Consider the following 21,718-nt stretch of genomic DNA (forward strand, 5'->3'; position numbering starts at 1 on the left):
TTGACTTTTCTTCGGTAAATATGATATAAGAGAAAATATACTAAATATTAAAAATTTTATAAAATAAAGTAAATCAATAGCAAAAAAACTAATTTATATTCCCGAACGAATTTTTGTACAAGATTTCAATATTTTTCAGGTCCCAATTTGACACTTCTCCAGTAAATATGATACAAGAAATAATATACTAACTTTTATAAAATATTTAACAAAAATATTATAAAGGCAAGCTTAATGTTAATAATTTACACAAAACGAAAACAAAATGTATAAATTTAACAAACTAAAAAAAAGATTGACATAAAAATTTAATAAAAAAAACTTATCATTTATTTCACGTTTTGTATTGATTTACTGTAAATCATTAACTTTATTAATTTAGTCGATTATGTAATAAAAAAGAATAATATTCAGCATTTCTTATTATAATTTTATTATTATAGATTTATACACTTATTTCTTACTATAATTTTTTATAGATTTATACACTAAAGAAGAGCCAAATTGGGATCCGAAACGTAGAAAAAAACATATTAAATTTTTTTTTATAAAATTATTAAATGTTTGTAAAAAAAAATTAATAAAAAATGTATATTCATTTCACCTTGCCTTTAAACATTTTGAATTGATTATGTAATAAAAAAAATAATATTTAGCATAGTATTTATTATATAATTTTTTATAGATTTATACACTGAAGAAGGGCCAAATTGGGATCCGAAACGTATAAAAAAGCTATTAAAAATTTTTGTTAGATATAGTTTAGAGTTTTCTCTCTATTATCTGTATGAATGCTTCCTCAAAAAGTTTTTTTTTGATTTTATCTACATATCTTTAACCATCTGAAAAAATTATATATATATATATATATATATATATATATATATATATATATATATATATTTATAATGTGTGAACCTATATTTTATAATCTAAATAATTATAAATTTCCTCTCCAGTCAAAATTTTGTGATGACTATTTTATGACTTCCAATAAAAGAAAATCTTTCCAAAATGTAATCTACTAAATAACATTCTTTTATTTCAGGTTAATTACGAAATTTCGATGCCCATTAACGCGAGATTTTTATTAATTAAAAAATTTGTACGTGGCTAAAAAATAAATGTTTATATTAACTTTTTGATTTATATACTGCTATAAAATTAGTTTAGGATATTCCAGAAAATTCCTGCAAAAACTTTGATACATGACGTGATCAAATCAGAAAATTTCCACTAAACACAAGAAATATTTTACCATTGTTGAGAAAGTGTTAATGATAAAATAAGATAAAAAATAAATAAAGATAAATGAAAATCTGTGCTAAATAAAGCCTTTGTATAAATTTTGTAAGTGGGCGTACATTATTCACGTGATCAATTTGTAAAGATTATTGGAAAAATAATTAAAATTATATTCTACTCTTCCCTCCAAACATTACGTATTTTTAGTACCTAAAAAACGTGAAAATCTCTAAAATTTTTAATATTCATTATTAATCTTTAATATTTTTTGCTTTTTTGTGGAATTTTCTGATTTGTCTGATAATCTGTGCCAAAGCCTTTGTATAAATTTTGTATAAAGTGGGCGTACATTAATCACGTGATCAATTTCTGAAGATTTTTGGAATAAAAATTAAAATTACCTTCCAACTTTTCCTCCAAACTTTACGTGTATCTTTAGCACATAAAAATGTGAAAATTAATTTTTTTTAATAACTTAGACCTTCTTCACCTCACGTGATTTTTTTTCAAAGCGCCCCCCCCTCTCCTCTTCAAACACCAAGTAATTAATGGACGCCCCCTAAAATATTCTAAATTAATTCTATATACATAATTTTATAAAAAGTATATAAACATTTTGAATTCTCGCACCAGTGATTATTTCCTTCAAAATTCGTGTAAAAATCCATCTTCTCTCTAATTATTACCATGGCATAATAAATCAGTACATATTTCTTATATATAAAATAATGAAAAATAAAAATTATTTCATACTAACCTACCCTGTATAATGTCATGTAATCCAAATTTATATTAAAAAATGATGCAACAATATTTATATATTGTAAAACTTTAAATTAAAGATATCACACACAAGAAAAAATAAAATAATCATTTATGCAAAAATAAAATTGAGCATAATAATGTATTATCACGTTTTCCTTCTTAATTCAACCGTCGTAGCATATAGTAGTCAATTATTTCCTTACTCTAAAACTTAACCGAATATATTCTCATTTACAATTCAATATGTTGCCTTTATGGGGTTTTAATATGTCAATTCGTATTCGTTTAATAATTAATATAAAATTTTATACTTATCGATTTTTTTTTTTTCAGACCACACTCGGTTTGGGGCTTTTGACGTTGTGTCGAAGAAGTTCTGTGACGGTGATGGCCACTTGGACGGCGCCTCCTGTTCGACATTCCAACACGTCGGCGGCGCAGCAAATAAGATTCTGAAAAAAAAAAAATAAAATTGATTAGAACTAATATTCAGAAGTGCAAAATTGTATGAGTTACCTACTTGTTTTTTAAGGGGGTATTCTAGGGTTGATGTATGAATTTTATGTGATTTTTGAAGGGCGTAAAAAAGGCAAGGAAAATTTTTCTATCAATTTTTTGTAAGTGAGGTTTATAGGGGTATGACAAAAAACACAAAATATCACAAGTAAGACTATTATCATAGTATTATCACGTGTGTTTATTTTTACCTGATTTGAAAAAAAATAAAATAATTTCCAAATATTTCCAAATATTTCCAAAAACTGTACGATTTTTCTAGGTACTAAAAATGCAAGTGATGTTGGATCGGGAATAGAGAGTAATTTTAAATAGTAATGGTGAAAAGCCTAATATCACAAAAAAGACTATTATCATACTATTATCACGTGTATTTATTTTTACCTGATTTGAAACCAAAAATAATCTTCCAAATGTTTCCAAAAACTATACGATTTTTTCTAAGTACTAAAAATGCAAGTTTAAGTGGGGTCGGGAAAGGAGAGTAATTTAATTTAATAATAATAATGGTGAAAGAGTAATATCACAAGTAAGACTATTATCATGTGTATTTATTTTTACCTAATTTGAAAAAAAAAACACATAATTTTCTAAAAAATTCCAAAAACTCGGGAGAAAGAGTGATTTTAAATAATAATGGTGAAAAGAGTAATATCACAAGTAAGACTTTTATCATACGCTATTATCACGTGTATTTATTTTTATCTGATTTGAAAAAAAAAACATATAATTTTCCAAATATTTCACAAAACTTCACTATTTTTTCTAGGTTCTAAAAATGCAAGTTTATGTTGGGTTGGGGAGAGAGAGTAATTTTAAATAATAATGGTGAAAAGTGTAATATCACAAGTAAGACTATTATCATACTAATATCACGTGTATTTATTTTTACCCGGTTTAAAAAAAAAAACATAATTGACTACTGTACCAAAAAAGAAAATTTCGAGAAAAACGTGTTTGGAAGGAAACAGAAGAAGATTTTATCGTGGTCAAACAGCTATATCTCCGAAAATAATTAAATTTTTAAAAAACTCTTTTGTACATATATTCTTAAATAGTTTAACTTTGTAAATATTCATAAAAAAATAATTCAGACTTGTATCCCCCCTTTGAAATAATACCAAGACACTCCAAAGTGCTGGAAACTCAGTCGAATGGTTTTCACATACTTTTGTATCAAATCATGATATATATATATATATATATTATATATATATATATATATTTAATTTTTTTTTCCCAAAAGGACAACCCAATGGTCAACCACTCTATTTTTTATGTGTACACTATATATATTAGTCCCAGATGTCTAATAGTATTGTCTTATATATGGTTGCAGAAATTCCCACGAAAAACGATTTTCATTTATTATGTCAAATGGATATTTTATATCATACTACTTGATATCGAGATGGCCGAGATTAAGATCAAACCAGAAATTAGTTCGTTCTGAACCATGTTCTTAACCACTAAACCACGACAAGCACTACTTCACCAAAAAAACAGCTAAATTGTAAAATAAAATGCATAATATGTTATAAAAACATAAAAATTAATGCTTTTTTAACATATATCATCATATTTTTAAACTAAATAAGATCTTAACTCTTACATACATATATAAATATATATACAAGTATAAAAATATGAATAACATTAAATATGAGCATACATAAAATAAATAATTGCAATTTGAAAAATTAAATCTTGTGATTTTTCTATTGGGATAATAAAAATCCATCCACTACAATTCAATATGTATTCAATATTATCATTTGTATAGTAGTGTATATATCAATGACATAAAAGTACTTTTATAATATAAATATAAATAAATAAATATTCGAAATACAAAAATATATAATAATAGGTATACAATTCTCATTCCCAAGTCAACACCGAATTTGCAAAGCGGGAAAAGCACACGTGAATGTTTATTAATAATAATAAATAAATTAATTAAATAATCGAAGATGGTTGCACAATTAAGAAAAAGATTAAATTAAAATTTATTTTAACTGGGGAATGTATTTTAATTATTGTAAAGGTCAATTATTCGAAACTTCATTTATTTAGTTTCTATACTCAAAATTACCGAAAATTTTGTAAAGACAGATAGTATTTTAAAAAACAAATTTATAATTATATATAAAGAAAATACTATTATGCAAAATTGAATTGAAATATTCAAAAGAAGGAATATCAGTACCGATTTAATTTAAGATTTTGTCAGTTTTTTTTTTTAACTTAAAACTGTAAAGAAGTAAATTTTAATCTGATACCAAATGGCTTTTAAAATATTTAGTTATACGACATATTAAAATTATTTTTACATAAAACTAATAAAATGTCAATAGAGTTTACAAGGAACCTAATTGTAATCACCACCTTCAAACAATTAAATCTAATAGCAAACTACAATTAAGGCGCGATATAAATATATTGTATAATCTATTTCAAGTAATAAATAAGAATTTAAATAATCTGTTTCATAAATAAATATCTGGTATATAAATAACATAGACTTCACGATTTTGAACATACAATTAATACTGGAATAATAAGGAATCACATAAAGATCTGTTAAAAAAAATGTAACAAGTCTGTTGAATAAAATAAGAATAAATCAGATCTTACGAAAACAGTCTTGTAAATTAGCAGGAATAAATAAAAATCTCTCTCCATATATATAAGTACTTAAAGACTAGGTTCAGATGATCTCTTAACTTAAATATTTTCCAAAATATTCGTTAAAAGTCGTTAAGTACTTATCGTATATCACAATCTAAATCTAAAATGATATTTGCAAATGCTAAAGCAGTTTACACGACTTATTCTAAAATAGTTTAAATATTTAAGCCATTGTAATTTTTCTTACAACATTATTAGGCACGATAGTGTTAAGTTGTAAGAGTAATAGTAATAGTAATTTTATATAAGTAACTGAACTAATAAAATAGCTGCTAAAATCAGAATTTGAGTCAAATTATTCGGAATTTTTTGAATAAATTTGTAAATTAAAACTAAATATCAATTTAATAAAATCTGAGATAGTTTTGCTTTCTGATTAAATAAAACACTACACTGCAAAAAGCATATAGCAGCTTATTATAAAATATAATTATACCAATTATTATTATATATAATAATTTTATTTAAGTACTATATTATAAGTCAATAATTAATTATAATATAAGAGATTCTGGAAATATTGTCACGAGAATATACTCTGGTTAATAAATAAAATATCCGTATATTATTATCTTCCAAATTTGTTAAAAATACTCATTTGTATTAAAAATATTGTACTTGTGTTCAATCTTTGGTTGTATATTCTCTCTGCACTTTATAATATAAAATGAATTTCGGGGTATTAAATAATAATTAGGGTAGTAACCTTATTTTTTGGCAACTATTTATATATAAATAGGAAGAATTATTTTCAATACTGGTAAAAAGTTTTGGTTCAAGTGAAATCGCTGAATTTGGCATTGTTTGAGGAATAGATAAGACTTTTCTATTCTTGGTAATAATATTAATAAAAATATGCTTAAATAATATAAAGTACGAGTTCAGATATATTTTGATATCGTGATGTAAATATCAAGTCAAATATAAATGACTTATGTGATTTATAATATAATTGTAAATGTGATTTGTTAACCAGTTAACTGTGGTGCACACGCTAATGATGAGTATATTCGTCAATCTGCGCTAAAAGTACTAAATTTTTACTTTTTTGTTAATATAAGTATATATTACATACGTATTAAATTAAAAACGCATTAAATTCAATAAAATATTATAAGAAAGTAAAAGCAGTTTTTGATAAATTATTTTTAACATAAACAGTAGAAAATGTCATTTAAATATCTAAATTTCAATTCTGATTGATTACGTAATTATTTCCACATTTTGAAAAGATTACGCAACTTGCCTTAAGGAAAATTGACACTTTTTATAAAGTCATAGTCTTAAAATTATATGAACATCTCATTTTAACATTCGTTAAAAAAATTCAATTTTTATAGCCAATGGTCTTTTATACGCATGACGAATATACTCGTCAATACACAAAATTCTGCCACTTCTTCATGACGAGTATATTCGGCAATCACAGTTAATAGGTTAATTTGCAGTTATTAAGGGGGTATTCTAGTGTAGAAATTTAAAAAAATCAATTTTTTTTTATTTCATATTTCCAAAGTTTAACTATTTAAGAATATGGGTACGAGAAGGTTTTTGAAAATTTGAATTATTTTCGGAGATATAGGCATTTTACTGACTCGGTCTCCATACTGGTTTGGCTTCACGCAAAACTTTAAATGCGTTTTTCTCAGAACTTACTTTTTCAGTACTCTTGTCACGATTTCAGGAGTTCTACTCGACCAATTTATTTGAAATTTTCAGAGAGTCTTGTTTATTGATCTATCTACCGTCTGAACTAGAATCATACCGAAATTCCTATTTTTACTATTTAAAAAAAATCGAGAAACTCAAAAAAAACAGTAAAAAAAACCTTTTTTTTTCAAACAGTCGCCAAGTTGTGAAAAAAAAAATTTTTTACTCATCGCTAGTTCAGCCGATTGCGACATCATTGTAGATTAATAATCTTTTTATTTTTTGCATTTCCGATGGCTAGGAGGGCTGAAATCATGTCAAGACTGAGGTGCCAATTTTTTGAGACCACCCACTTTATCAGCTGCCAGTTTTTACAATTTTCAACTTTTTTATTTTTTAATTTTTGTTTTGAATTTTAATAATATTAATAAACAAGTGGTAAAAAAATGAATAGCAAAAAACATTCATTGCTTTCTTTTACGATACTTTAAAAATGACCTAAAATTAATCGCTCTACACTAGAATACCCCCTTAATAGACAATGTAGCAACTAAGTTTTTTGCCTTCAAAAAATCAATTTATATAGCCAATGGTGACGAATATACTCGTCAATACACAAAATTCTGCCACTTCTTTATAACGAGTATATTCGTCACAGTTAACTGGTTAATTTGTTCGTCGGTTCTAAATAATGTAGTATCTACGCATATTTAGAAATTATAATATTACTTAGATCTAAAAAATCTGTTTCAAAATATATAAGAACTCGTAGTCTTTTATGTGTTAGGGAATAATAACAAATATTTTTTCAAGGAATGTTTCGTCGAAACATCTATTAATGTTTCAAATTCATCCCGGTAGCGGATACAATGTTAAAATAATCACAGTAAGCAAAAATCCAGACAAACAGGCAATCGTGACAAGCCTATTATGCGCCACAGTATCCGATTTCATCTCTTTATTCAAATTCTTTTCTAAATACAAAGACATTTTACGTTTAGTATAATTAATTTTTTCCATCACTTCAGAAGACCTGTATTTTCCTTCATTTTTATCACATGCTTCAGCATCTTTTCCTAAGGGCACTTGGTACTTATCAGAATTGTTTCTGATGTCCTTGTTGAGTTTGGAGTTGCCACGTTCCTTTGTGGATTCAAAGTACTTGATCATGTCTTTGAGTTTTGAATCGGATGGTACAACATTCTTGTTGTTACACTCGTATATCAATTCAGTCTCTGGTTTGTCATCATGATCTAAGTCCATGTTCCCATCGACAACATCATAGTTATCGATTATATCTTCAGCCAGAGCTTGTTCTATAAAAGCGTGGTTCTCCAGTTGTTCAATGACATATCCCATATTTTCGCTCAGATTCCTTTTTCCCCTGGCGTCTTCGTCCGCAATTTTATTCCCGTTCTCTATAACCGATCGCATTTCTGGCCTTTGGTGATTTCCGTTAACCAAATCGATGCAAAGTCGTGCCAACACACACAGGGCACTTTTACCGACGAATCTGACCTTGTCCTCAACCGAGATGTCGGGCTCATGTGCAGACGTACATCCCATCAAAAGATCGCGGCTGGGCAGCAGCGTCTGCAACACATACCGACAACCAGTTTAAGACAGGGAAAGGACAAAAAAATACAGAACCAGGAAATCACCAGGAAGAGATTGCAATTGAGAAAATAATAATAAAACTGCCAATTGATCTGCAACTGCAATCTCTCAAAAAGCATGTGTGAACTTTACCAAATGGCCAAAAGATGTGATGGATTATAGAGAAAACCAAAAACCCACGAAAACATTCAAAAAAAGCAACCATATTTATTTAATTTTCCGTGATCACAATGAATGGATTAATGACAAAAACATATGAACAAAGTATTCGAATCTTAGAAGAAATTAAGTTAGTCACCTAATATTAGGTTGTCAAATATCTCCCTTCCGCTTTTTTGCTCTTGGTTTATAATACAAAAAGGCGGAAGGGAGATATTTGACAAACTTATATTTTAGTTTATTACTGTACATAAAAATATCACTAACCTCCTCAACGCCTATTTTCCTGCAAGCCTCCAGAAAATTGTCAACATTCCTCCTGCACCTTGCCATCGTTAATTTTGGCTAAAAATTGCAAACGAAACTACATTAATTTACTGATATTAAACTAAACTAAAAGTAGCATTTAGCCTTAAGTTGCATGAACTTCCCGAAATATATAATAATTGACTTATAAGTCATTAGTTGATTATAATCAACCGAAATTGAGATTTAGATATTTAGATAATATTTTCAAATGTTTATTTCGAAAATCAAGTTATCGCTTTGAATTAAATATAAATATTTCCATTTCCAATTGAATTTTTATTGATAAGCATGAACTTTATCGCCATGTTAATTTTCATGAAATTTCTACTAATTCGTAAAAACTAATTGTAAACAACTTTCAGCATTTTCTGCTAAATATAATTATAAACAAATTGCAGAATAAAATTAAAATAAACTAGTTGGTATTGGTATTTAGCCTTGAGGCAAGTTACATGAACTTCCCGATTTGTGTAAATAATCGACTTAATCAATAAAATATAAATTAATTTATGAGTGATTAAAAGTAAAACGAACGAACACTCTATACCAAGTAAATCATCTAATTTTCATTTTAACAAACGTCAAAAAAATACTCATTTTCTAAAGCTTTGATGAATTTTTAAAATTCATATTGTCGTAAGGCGGTTATAATTTAGTAAGTCTATAAGACCATGATATCTATTGCCAAAAAAAAAATCATAAGCATTGTCAAAACATTTTTTCAACAGATGATTTCAAAAAACGGCTCGGTAGATTTTTACCTAAAACTAATCAGTATCATTCCCAATCAATATATTTCGAACAGTTTTTGATTTTTTAAAGTCGATTCGGTAGTATAAGTTTAAATGTGGACGTAAAGTTTAACACTTTTTTCAAATTACAAAAAAACGGCTCGGCCGATCGTCGCACAAAACTGAGAAAAGATAATCCACATCGAAATACATCGATTGGCTTTTGAATTTTTGAAATCGGTTCAGGCGTTTTTGAAGAAACTTCGATCAAAGTCTAATTTTGGCAAACGCCAAAAAAAACGATATTAATTTTTGCAAACTTTGACGAATTTTTAAAATTAAACGACTGGACGTAGAACCTTTACTGTTTAGTTTATTTTACAAGGCTATGATATCTACCGTCAAAAAAAATTATAAGAATCGTTGAAAAAAATTAACAATTTATTACAAAAAAAACGATCATTATCAGAAACTAGTCAGCACGAATCCCAACCAATATTTTTCGAACGGTTTTTGAATTTTCAAAATCGATTCAGAATTGAGGGCTAAAACGTGAACGAAATTTTTTCTTGCAAAGGAAACGGCTTGGCTGATCGTCGTGCAAAATTGATAAACACTAGTCCTCATCGAGATACATCGAGTGGCTTTTGAATTATTGAAATCGGTCCAGCAGTTTTTGAGAAAACGTCGATTTACGGCAAAAAATCTGTTCACACACACACATACTTTTTCCAAATTTGTCTCTTGGCTTGAAACTTTTAAACATAAAATTAGCGAACCGGATTTTTTTATGAAAACATAAACTTCTCCTTCGGGAAGTTAATAAATACTTACAACAGTGGCACTTGGTACATGAATTGTCGCAACAGCCCTAGGCGAAACCTGGTTAGCCAAGTGGCACAAAACAACACCATCGGTTAAGGCTGATCCAAGATCTTGTGGCAGTGTCATTTTTAGACGGGATTCAATTATCTACAATAAAAATATACATTGGTGTTATATTTAAAATTTATACTATATAATTTATTATTCATGTTTATGTGCAAAATTTTATTCTTACATTGCGCAATTGGTCTATCAGTTCAGTCTCTTCCTTCTGCTTATCAAATTCCCTCTTCATTGTGAAACTAAATTTATCTAATTTATCAGGAGAATTACTCTCCCAAGTAACACTCTTGTTCCCGTTTTTGGTCAAACCATTCCGGTTGGCTACCGGAACGTTATTATGACTTAAAATATTACTAGAATTTTTAATCGGCGAATTCGGCTTAACGTATATATCGTTCTTATTAGCGAATGTTTTATACGGAGATTGCGGTGAATTTTTTACTGAATCCGATTTCTCGTTATCAGGTGATGTCATGGAATTTATTTTATTCTGTTCGATTGTGTTGGTGTCGTTCAAAATATTTCTGGATGGTGTAACTTTTTGCACAGGTTTGCGACTGACGGAATTTCCATTCAGCATGGGGTTGACTGATGCAATTGGGCTTTGAGAACCATTTACACCATTTGGTTGGCCGTTGGTGTAACCGTTCATGTATTTTGAGATCTGTTGCATTCCTTGGTGATGGTTTAATGAGTTTGAGTGATCGTTGTGACTGTAATCTCGCCTGGAACTGAGTGGAGTATTTGGAGAACTTGCAATAAACTTGTGGTCGGGATTTTGGTTCATTAGAGTTGTTTGGAAGTTGGTTTCGGGAGTTTGAGGCGTAGGTGGAGTGTGTTCCTTAGATCTGTAGACTATGTGGCCATCGAGTTGTCTTTGCTGCCTTAGGGCTTCCTTATACTCCCTACAATATAAACAAATTAAGCAAATTATAACATGACCTTACAAGATCAGCGTGCAGAAGTACCGTACCTATAAGTTTGTATATTAGCTAGCCGGTCATCCGACAGTTCTCTGTTTGCAGTAATTTCAGACGGTCCAGGTGATATGGTTGATGGTGTAGAACTCCCACTTCGACTTTCGCTAGACGCCAAAGGAGCGCCACTCAAAGGCGTTATGGTGTCTTGAGATGAGTTGGAAGACAAAGATGAAGACAAATTTTGATATAAATCAAACGTTTCCGCATTCGCATCTGTAAATAAAATCCATGAACACTTCTGCATTCGTACGTAAATATAGTAAATATAGTAAAGAAATATATGGGTTTCCTCGGTCAAAAAACGGCATTTTTTCAATTATGTTTTTTACATATAAAAAATTAAATATTTTAATGATTTTTTTTTATTTAAAAGGTACATATTTAATAAACATTTTGTAAAATTTTCAAACAAAAATATCAAAATCGCGGTCATTACGACGCCATTTCCGGCAGTCCCACGGAAAAATAGGTGCCTCCGCGTTGTCAGCAGAGTTCGTTTCAGGATCATCCGAAATAAAAATAAAAAATACGTGTTTTAGTAAAGACAATAAACTAGGTATTGGACGAAAAAAAAAGAAAAAAATGAAAAGTGGATTTTTGGCAGACGATCTTATAAAAAAATGCAAGTTTCGATTAAAATTTCTCGACATTCTTTTTTATTAAATAGTTGTAATTAAACAAAAAGAAAATCCTTCGTTCAATACCTTGTAAACGATATCTCGAACAACTGTGAAAAATTTCATCAAGATCAGTTGAGTAGTTCCTAAGAAATCTTGACAACCGTCTTTGAAAACATAGTTTTGGGAAAAACGTGTTTAAAGTTTTGAAAAATAATAAAGATGAACCTCAAGCGTCCACCTTTTCAAGGCTGTATCTCCGAAACTATTAGTCGGATCAACTTAAAAATGTAGGACAATATTCTAGAGATGTTATAGAATTTAATAAGACAAAAAATTTTTTTTAGATTTTTTGAAACCGTGAAACCCATATAACCCATTAAGGTGACCATACGTCCCGGATTTCCACCTTGTGTCCCGGATATTTGTCTCGGATTTTGATTTTTTGTTCCGGAAGCCTCGGTTTTTCGAAAATTAATAGTTAAATTAACTAAAATTAAGAAAACAAACTGACAGATGCTATTTTTTTCAAATTAATTATGAAGATAATTGAATAGGACATATAGATCGAAAAATATTAGGTTGTCAAATATCTCCCTTCCGCTTTTTTGCTCTTGGTTTATAATACAAAAAGGCGGAAGGGAGATATTTGACAACCTTATATAAGATATAATATCACAGATAAAGAAGTATTGCAAATAATAGTCGAAGTATAAAGCTTACAAAAACTTCTTACTAAAAGTCCACAAACATGATAAAAACAAAATCATTTAAAAAAACTATTTTTTCATTGTATCCTTGAGTAGCATTTGTTATGTACACGACCAACACCCCCCCCCCCCCGGATTAGCATAACTAATAATTGCCGTCCCGGATTTGACTTAAAAAAATATGGTCACCTTATAAGTATGCCAATGTTTTTTTTAATTTTTTACCATGAACATCTTCGATCCAATGTTTATCAAAGCCATCACTGGTACAGTACCCGCTGTCCACATGTGGCCTTTTACTTTTCAGACTGTCCAATGTATTTGGTTGCAATGTGCGATTTGTGTAAGTTTTTGTTGGTGTCGAAATTGGACTGGCAGTTGTACGTGCTATCCTTGCATTTGCTGCTGTCGTCATAGCGATTTGTTTGAAAGGACCTCCACCGTTTTTGATATACTGAGTCTCTAGATATTTGAAGATGTGAACCATTCCTTTTTCACACAACTATAAAAATAATTAAATTAGTACTAAAGTTTTTTTTTCAAAATTGATAATGTTACTTACATTAGCAGGAGGGACCGTCAAAGGATTGTGAGAAATATCCAATTCTATTAAATTTTCCATTAGCCTCATTTCGACGGGTAGCATGGATATTCTATTGCTGCTTAGATTTAATGACACTAATTTCAAGTTTACGACTTCTGCAATTGTAAAAATAGAAATTCATGGGTTAGAAGAATTATAGAGCACTTTGAATAATAAGTTTCTTATCAAATACCACATTATTATAATACAAAAAGTAAACTAGTGGTGTATGGCATCGTGCCTTAAGGCAAATTGCTGGAACCTCCCGTGCCGTAATGAAATATTCGAAAAATTTTAAACGTTTTCAAAATACATTATTACAAATATTGTAACTTTCATTATTTTTGCTATCTTGTTATATCTGAGCAAATCAATTGTAAATCATAAATCAATTTATCTCCAGATCATTAACAATCGTCATTTCAATTCGAATTCAATTTCAAAAAAAAAATAGTTGCCTAAATATTTACACAAAATTGAAAAAGTGGCCCCGTATAGTCACAGTCTAAACGTATTTGCAAATAATTCTGTGCGACATTTGCACTTATACTGTGCTTAGCTTGGCGGCATTTTCACATTTTTCAATAGTTTTCACAAAATTGGAAAAGTGCTCCAGTACATAAACAGTCTAAACGCACTTGGGTAAACATTTGTACCAGAGTGGCGCTTAGACTGTGCTTAGCCTAAGTGATTTTTTGAATTTTTAATCCAGAATTGCAAAAATATTTCATGGAAAATAAAAAAAGATGTAATAATTTTTTATTCTCAAAAGCAATTGTTTCGTCAATACAAGCAGAAAGTTTTTTAGATCATTCAAATCGGACGCTTAGTTCACTCAAAAACTGCCATTTTTTGCACATTTAGCTCTGTATCTTCGAAATGGCGGGACCTGTCTTTGCCAAAAACTAATCACCTCTTCTCCCAATCATTACAAATTGAATGTTTTTTAGATCATTTAAATCCGATACTCCGTTCTCTCAATAACTCGATTTTTATTTTTCTGCACTCTTTGCTCCATATCTCCGTAACGGCTGGAGCTGCCTTTGCTAAAAACTAATCAGCACATCTCCCTATCAATAGGAATCGAATGTTTTTTGAACCATTCAAATCGGTTGATCCGTGCGCCCGAAAACGTGGACAAAAAAATGCGGACATATAAAACACTTCTGCTGGAACTTTCCGTAGCGTAACGAAATTTTAAATGCAAATTAAATATTTTCAAATAGATTATTATAAATACTGTAACATTTTCTAATATTTATAAGAATTACATAAACTGAATTATAAAGTTGAAATTATTTATTTAAAGTATATAAGTGAGCTTTAGAAATTTAGCCAGAATTAAAATTAAAATCTGAATTATTTTCGAAATACAAAAAAAAATTTTGGAGAAAAAATTTGAAATAAAAAAAAATCCAAAACAATTGTTTTGCCAGCACAAGCGGAATGTTTTTGGGATCATTCAAATAGGAAAGTCCGTTTTCTAGAAAACTCGATTTTTATTTTCTGCACTCTTTGCTACGTATCTCCGAACCGGCTGGACCTGCCTTTGCCAAAAACTAATCAGCACATCTTTCTATCAAAAAAAGTTTTCAAATTGGTTCATCCATACGCCCGAAGTCGTCGACGAAAAATTGTCTCCACACATACACACACATACACACACATCCATTTTTTCTGAGGTATTCCAAAATGTTCAGAAACCTTTGAAGCGTGAAGATATGCAAAAATTTTCGTTTTATTACCCTACGGGAAGTTAATATTTAATTCCAGAAATAATTCAAATGTTCCTCATGCTTGTTCATTTACAAATATTATGTAAGTGTATAAAAACTTTTTATGCTAATCAATCTTCATAAAAAATATGTAATAATAAATATTATTATTATATATTATAATAAATTAACATTCTTTCTTATCCATCAATCAATCTCACCTAAAGGAAGATACACGAGGGCATTGCTCCGGAGATTGAGAACTCTCAATTTCCTGAGTTCGCCGATTCGCACAGGAAGATGGGCTAGAAAATTACAACTGGCATCCAATTCGCTAAGCTGACTCATCCGCCCTAATTCGTCCGGCAAACTGACCAGGCGGTTGTTCGACACCAGGAGCACCTCTAAGGGAAGGAGACATATTTCGCGGGGCAGAGTCGTCAGGTGATTTCGGCTAAAGGTAAAACAAAAATTGTGAAAAAAATTGCTGGAATATGTTAATACTGTTTTACTACTTACCTTAGATCTAAGTAGGATAGAGACTGTAAGGCTCCGACTGATTCAGGTATGTTTCTGATAGCATTGTGATACAACAGAAGTCGTTCCAGAAAGTGGAATGCAGTCACATCATTTGGAAGTTCGCAAAAGCGATTTTTGGAAAGATCTGAAACACAAAATATATAGTCATATAGAATTTTTATTTATTTATTTATTTATTTATATATATATATATATATATATATACATTATTTTCATATCTCAGTCAGGCAGAGGTGCCTGGTATGAGAGATTATGAAAAACAGTTTTCATATAATATATATATTTCATTTGACTATAATATCTATTACATTAATATAATATCTATATATAATTAAAATATCTTTATATATAACTCTTCAGTCTTCTTTGTCTTGAATTTTCTTATAGTATTTCTTTATTTTTCTTTTAAATTTATCGTCATCATTGGTCATCTTAATATCGTTTGGCAATTAGGTTGTCAAATATCTCCCTTCCGCTTTTTTGCTCTTGGTTTATAATACAAAAAGGCGGAAGGGAGATATTTGACAACCTTATTTTATATAATGAAGATTTTTTTTAATAAATAAAAATATGTATGTGAATCAAATCAAAATGAAAGGGAAACTTGTTTGCACCTTTCTGGAACGGTTTTTGGGTTATTGACAAAAAATATGGTCAAAAATGACTATTATACATGAAAAGGATAAAAAACGTTTTAAAAATTAAAAGAATTGTATTTAGTTATTATTAGATATATTCGGTTATTTCGTTACTTGATTTAAATGGCAAATATTCAGGTTGAAATTTATGAAATATGTTTAAATAAATTTATATAATTGATTGAAAATTATCATCGTTGTGATGAAACTTTAATTATTATAATAAATTTATTAAAGATCATTAATTACAGAATGGTAAATTTAAAGTTAACATACGACCGTTTTCTTATATAATGGCACAAATTTTTCAACGAAATTTAATTGATACATTACCAATCAACATCAATTATTTAATTTAATTTAACAAGTTATTCATTCGTTATTTTAAATATATCACGGTTTACCATGACATTTTCTCTCAAATTCTTTTTTCTATTGTGTTCAATGTGAAAATTGTTGTGTTGTCTAGTGTAGTGTTCATGTATATCTTGATTTATGTCTATTGTTGCACTTGTTTTAATTCGATTAAATTTCATTTTGTGTATTAGTTTGCATTTCTCTATTTTAATTATGTCATTTAGTGAATGATTATTTGTTTCTCTCTGTAAGTATTTGGTGGGTGTTAGATGTGGAAAATTATATGCTATTTTTATGGCATTATTATTATTATTCTCTGTATGTCATTTAGATTTGCTTTAGTTGTTTGGCTCCATGTTGTTATTCCATATAAAATTATAGGTATTATTAGTATTTTATTTGTTTTGCCGAAAGAGTGGATCCTTTTCAATGCCCCTGTTAATGTTCCTATCTTTCTTTTTATTTTGTTTATATGTTCTGTCCATGTCAGTTTTTCATTTATTGTCAGTCCTAAGTATTTTATGCTTTCCACTTCTTCTATTTCTCTATTATTTACTTTAATATTTAGTTTAGTGTTCTCGGTATTTTTTTTATGTTTGAAATATATATTTGAAATTTTCCTTCGTGTAACTTTTATTTTTATTATTTCATTGCCTTAATGGGCTCAATTCAACATTTGACATTTGGATGACCCCAAACGAACAAGAAGTCGGGCTAAGGAAATAATTTCATTTAATCTTGAAACATGTAACAGCAATTTTGGAGTTAGACGAAGTGCTCTGACATTTCGTATGCGGCACACCTGAACCGAGAATAGAACTTAAACCAATTATATTAATAGGCTAATAAATAGGTAAACTGGGGAAAGGCGTATATGACGATTAGCTGTATTTATACCAAGTTGTAAAATTTAGAAACGTATATTTTGAATAGAATGTTAATATATATTTAACTATTTATATATGGGATAATATTTATATTAAATTATAATGATTATTGCACTAAAATAAACCAAAAAAGTGCAATGTCTTCGGTTGCATACCTTACAAGTATTATGAAAAAAATTTAAAGCATTGATCATTTTTTTAACTTCCCGAAGGAGAAGTTTATGTTTTCATAAAAAAATCCGATTCGCTAATTTTATGTTTTCTAGACGTTTCAAGCAATTCTGAATCGAATGAGACCAAATTTGGAAAAGGTATGTGTGTGTGTATGTGAACAGATTTTTTGCCGTAAATCGACTCTTTCTCGAAAACGGCTGGGCCGATTTCAAAAATTTAAAAGCCATTCGATGTAACTCGACGAGTACTATAATATTTGTGGGACGATCGGCCGAGACGTTTCTTTGTAAATAGCAGAAAAATGAAAAAAATTTCGTCGACGTTTTAGCCCGCAATTCTGAACCGATTATGAAAATTCAAAAACCGTTCGAAAGATGTTGATTGGGAATCGTGATTAGTTTTTGGAAAAGATCGGCCGGGCCGTTTTCTTGTAATAAAGTGTTAAAATTTTTTTTCGACGATTTTTATTATTATTATTTTGACGGTAGATACTATAGTCTTCTAGATCTTACTACAATATTACGGCCCTACGACAATGGTTTAACTTTGAAAATTCATCAAAGTTTGCAAAAATTGGTATCGTTTTTTTTGGGCATTTGTCAAAATTAGACCTTTCATCGACGTTTTCTCAAAAACGCCTGAACCGATTTCAGAAATTTAAAAGCCATTTGATGTACATATTTCGATGAGGACTATCGTTTGTCAGTTTTGTGCTACGATCTGCCAAGCCGTTTCTTTGTAATTTAAAAAGAAGTGTTAAACATCCACATTTAAGCTCATGTTTATATAATGTTCAATATCTATTTTTTCATTTTTTATGATGTATGTGTGTATATTAATAAATTCTAATGCAAAAAGAAATCGTGCTATCGCCACTGAACCATTAAGAAAGTCTAGCAATAAGTGGCCATAATTATTAAATTTCTAGGCACATTCTCTACGTTTAACAATACATTAACAAATGATAATGAGCAGCTGCGACCTTATTAGTCAAAAGCGTGATAACACAATATCTGCTCCAGAGAATTTCTAATAAACAGCATGGTCTAAAAATATTATTAACTTCCCGTAGGGCAAGTTATAGTAATCGCAAAAAAATCGAAAATGAAAATTTTTATATATCTTTACGTTTCAGAGGTTTCTGAACATTTTGGCATACCTTAGAAAAAATGGATGTATGTGTGTGTGTGTGTGTGTGTGTGTGTGTGTGTGTGTGTGTGTGTGTGTATGTATGTATGTGTGTGTATGTATGTGCGGATACAAATTTTCGTCGACGATTTCGGGAACACGGATCAACCGATTTGAATAATTCAAAAAACATTCGATCCGTATTGATAAGGAGACGTGCTGATTAGTTTTTGGCAAAGGCAGGTCAAGCCGTTCCGAAGATACGGGGCAAAAAGTTCCGAAAACGGTAACTCAGTTTTTAAGAGAACGGAGCATCCGATTTTAATAATTCAAAAAACATTTTATTTGTATTGACAAGATGAAGAATCGATACAACTTTCATGAAGGTAGGTTTCGGAGATATAGAGGAAAAAGTAAAAAAATGAGCCATTTGGCGGTCAAAAATGATCATTAGACATATGCACATCAAATTATCAGACATTTTATAGAGATTTTAACAATAAGTATACATTTTGTTAACATTCCTATCGGTTCCGTACCAATGCTTATGCGTTAGACAGCGACGCGGCGCTTACGCGCTTTATATTTTGTCCCTATGTAGTTAAAGCAGTACGATTGCTTTGAAAAAAAAGTTCAGATCTTCCACAATATGTCAAAATAAAGAAAAAAAATTTTTTTTTCAAAAAAAAAAAATTTTTTAAAAAAAAAAATTTTTTAAAAAAAAAATTTTTTAAAAAAAAATTTTTTTTTTCAAAAAAAACTAATTTTTTGTCCAATTTATAGTTTCTCAAAAATCTTATTTTTTCAAAGTAATTTTTTTTCAAAAATGTTAATCGTTTTAAAAAAAAATAATAATTTTTGGTACGGGAAGTTCCAGCAATTTGCCTTAAGGCACGATGCCCTAATTGCCTTAAGACAGAATTCCACTTACAGCTAGTTTACAAACTGTTTTGTAAATACTCAAATATCTCTATTATCAAGGAATTTTTATCAACCAAATATTATATTACCAATCGTGTTTATTACCAAGAAAGCACGATAAGAGTGTAACGTCTACCGATTGCGGCATTTCTGCAAAGTACAACATCGCATAAATTCACATGGATATCTTTCATTTTCATCGCCTCAAGAAATTCACGAAGACCACAACGATAAAAGTAAATAAATAAAATACATTTAGATAGTGGTTGGAATATCATAGCCGGCGTGAGATATTTTATTACCGTCTGTCCAGGCTTGTGTTCGCGGAAGCCGCTCGCTAACCCCTGACACCAGTTATGGACCACGTACATCTGCCGGGGAAGGAATATCAAACGTTTCCTCAAAAATAATTAATTGATCATAATAGAATTATGAACTAATTAGCGTGATTCGCAGATAATATCTTTTGAAAAGTTTTTGAATTTTCAAGATCGGTTCGGCAATTTTTGTGAAAACTTGGACTAAAATGTTTGCACTTTTCTGCTAATTATACACACAATTTACTCGATCTGCGACGATTCAAAATGTCTTGAATTGTCGAGAAATATAAAATTGGGATTTTAGGTTGATAACATACATTTCTTTTTCGGATTTTTTTTTAACCATTTTGTAGATTAATATAATTACAAATCAACAGCACATACAGTAAATGCAGTGGCGTAACTATAGGGTGGCGTGGGTGGCAAAATGCCACAGGCCCCCGACCTAAGGGGGCCCCGGCCGAGGAAACCGCGGACTCAGAAATACATTTTCACATTTTATTTTATTTTATTTCACTTGAAACTTCTATTTTATATTTGACTTTTTCGCGAGGACTCGTATCAAAATTTGTTTGGGGGCCCCCTTAAGAAGAAATTTTTCATCACCAAATATAAAAATACATAAAATTAGAAGAATGGAATGTCATTTTTTAAAAATCATCGTTTTGTTTTAGTAGAGTTTTCATCAATTTCTGCTTACGCTCGTTGGGCCCGCCTGCCCGGGGGCCCCGTATTTTTGATACGGCTGACAAGGCGGTAGCTACGCTCCTGCTCAATATTCAAAGAATACATTATTTTTATAGTTAGATGTCATTTAATATTAATCATTTAACGGCTACGTGCATGAGTTGTATGTTTATACAATGAAGTCATTCTTAATATTCAATCTGAGCCTTTACTAAATAAAGAGCTATCTTAGATTTTTTATCGCAGTAAATACAAACATTATTTTTGGTTTTGAAAATTAAAAGTTTACTTTCAGAAGCAAATTATGCTTCTGACAAAGGATTTCAATTCGATTTAGAACACATCCACTGGTTTCTTCATATTTTTTTGCGTTTTCTTTAAACAGTTTACGAATTTTTAATTATTTTGGTCATGATCTAATGATGGGATATTTTATCAAGATTTGAATCTAATAACGAAATAACATTAAAAATATTTAAGCCTACCAGATGTGCACGACATTCTGATGCCATTCTTGCTTTAAAACTCCGTTTTGTTGAAGTACAAAATGAAACTCTTTCACATAAAAAGAAGTTTGCAAACTACAATTATTTTATTATTGGTTTGCCATTGTAATATTCTACTACTATCGACGCAGCATCTAAAGTGCTATAATCTAAAATCACCGATCTTTCAAATGCTATAAACAGTTAAAAATTTGTTAAGAATTAAAAAATTATTGACATGAATTTGGAAATTTAAAATTAGACGCCACTAGTGTAGTAGAAAAATGATATATCAATCTTGAATTTTTTAAATCTCGTCACAAGAAGGTAATACGCTATTTTGACAAGCTTTGGGAATTCATATTCAAGATACTGAAAGTTTCTTCAAAGTGAATTTATTTTATC

General features: G+C 29.4%; 2 protein-coding genes across 2 annotated transcripts in view; both read right to left on the reverse strand.

Annotated features, from left to right (window-relative positions):
- Positions 1-1,460: 1,460 nt before the first annotated feature.
- The window catches only part of LOC113372334 (leucine-rich repeat and calponin homology domain-containing protein 3-like), a gene marked incomplete in the record, with an annotated part of 107,817 nt that continues 87,559 nt past the window's right edge, over positions 1,461-21,718 (reverse strand). Inside the window, 1 exon segment of the mRNA XM_026612659.1 lies at positions 1,461-2,333.
- LOC113373329 (leucine-rich repeat and calponin homology domain-containing protein 2-like) lies at positions 2,324-15,844 on the reverse strand (the record flags this gene model as incomplete). The annotated part of the gene is made up of 10 exons (XM_026613639.1): positions 2,324-2,456; positions 7,729-8,460; positions 8,911-8,988; positions 10,518-10,655; positions 10,744-11,476; positions 11,545-11,764; positions 13,104-13,380; positions 13,441-13,577; positions 15,398-15,630; positions 15,696-15,844. Coding segments are annotated over 10 exons (2,814 nt in total), but the record flags the coding sequence as incomplete, so codon positions are not given.

Source organism: Ctenocephalides felis, unplaced genomic scaffold (assembly GCF_003426905.1).
Source record: "Ctenocephalides felis isolate EL2017-DRISC unplaced genomic scaffold, ASM342690v1 CF-g0.4_SCAFFOLD_01604, whole genome shotgun sequence".
Classification (NCBI taxonomy): domain Eukaryota; kingdom Metazoa; phylum Arthropoda; class Insecta; order Siphonaptera; family Pulicidae; genus Ctenocephalides; species Ctenocephalides felis.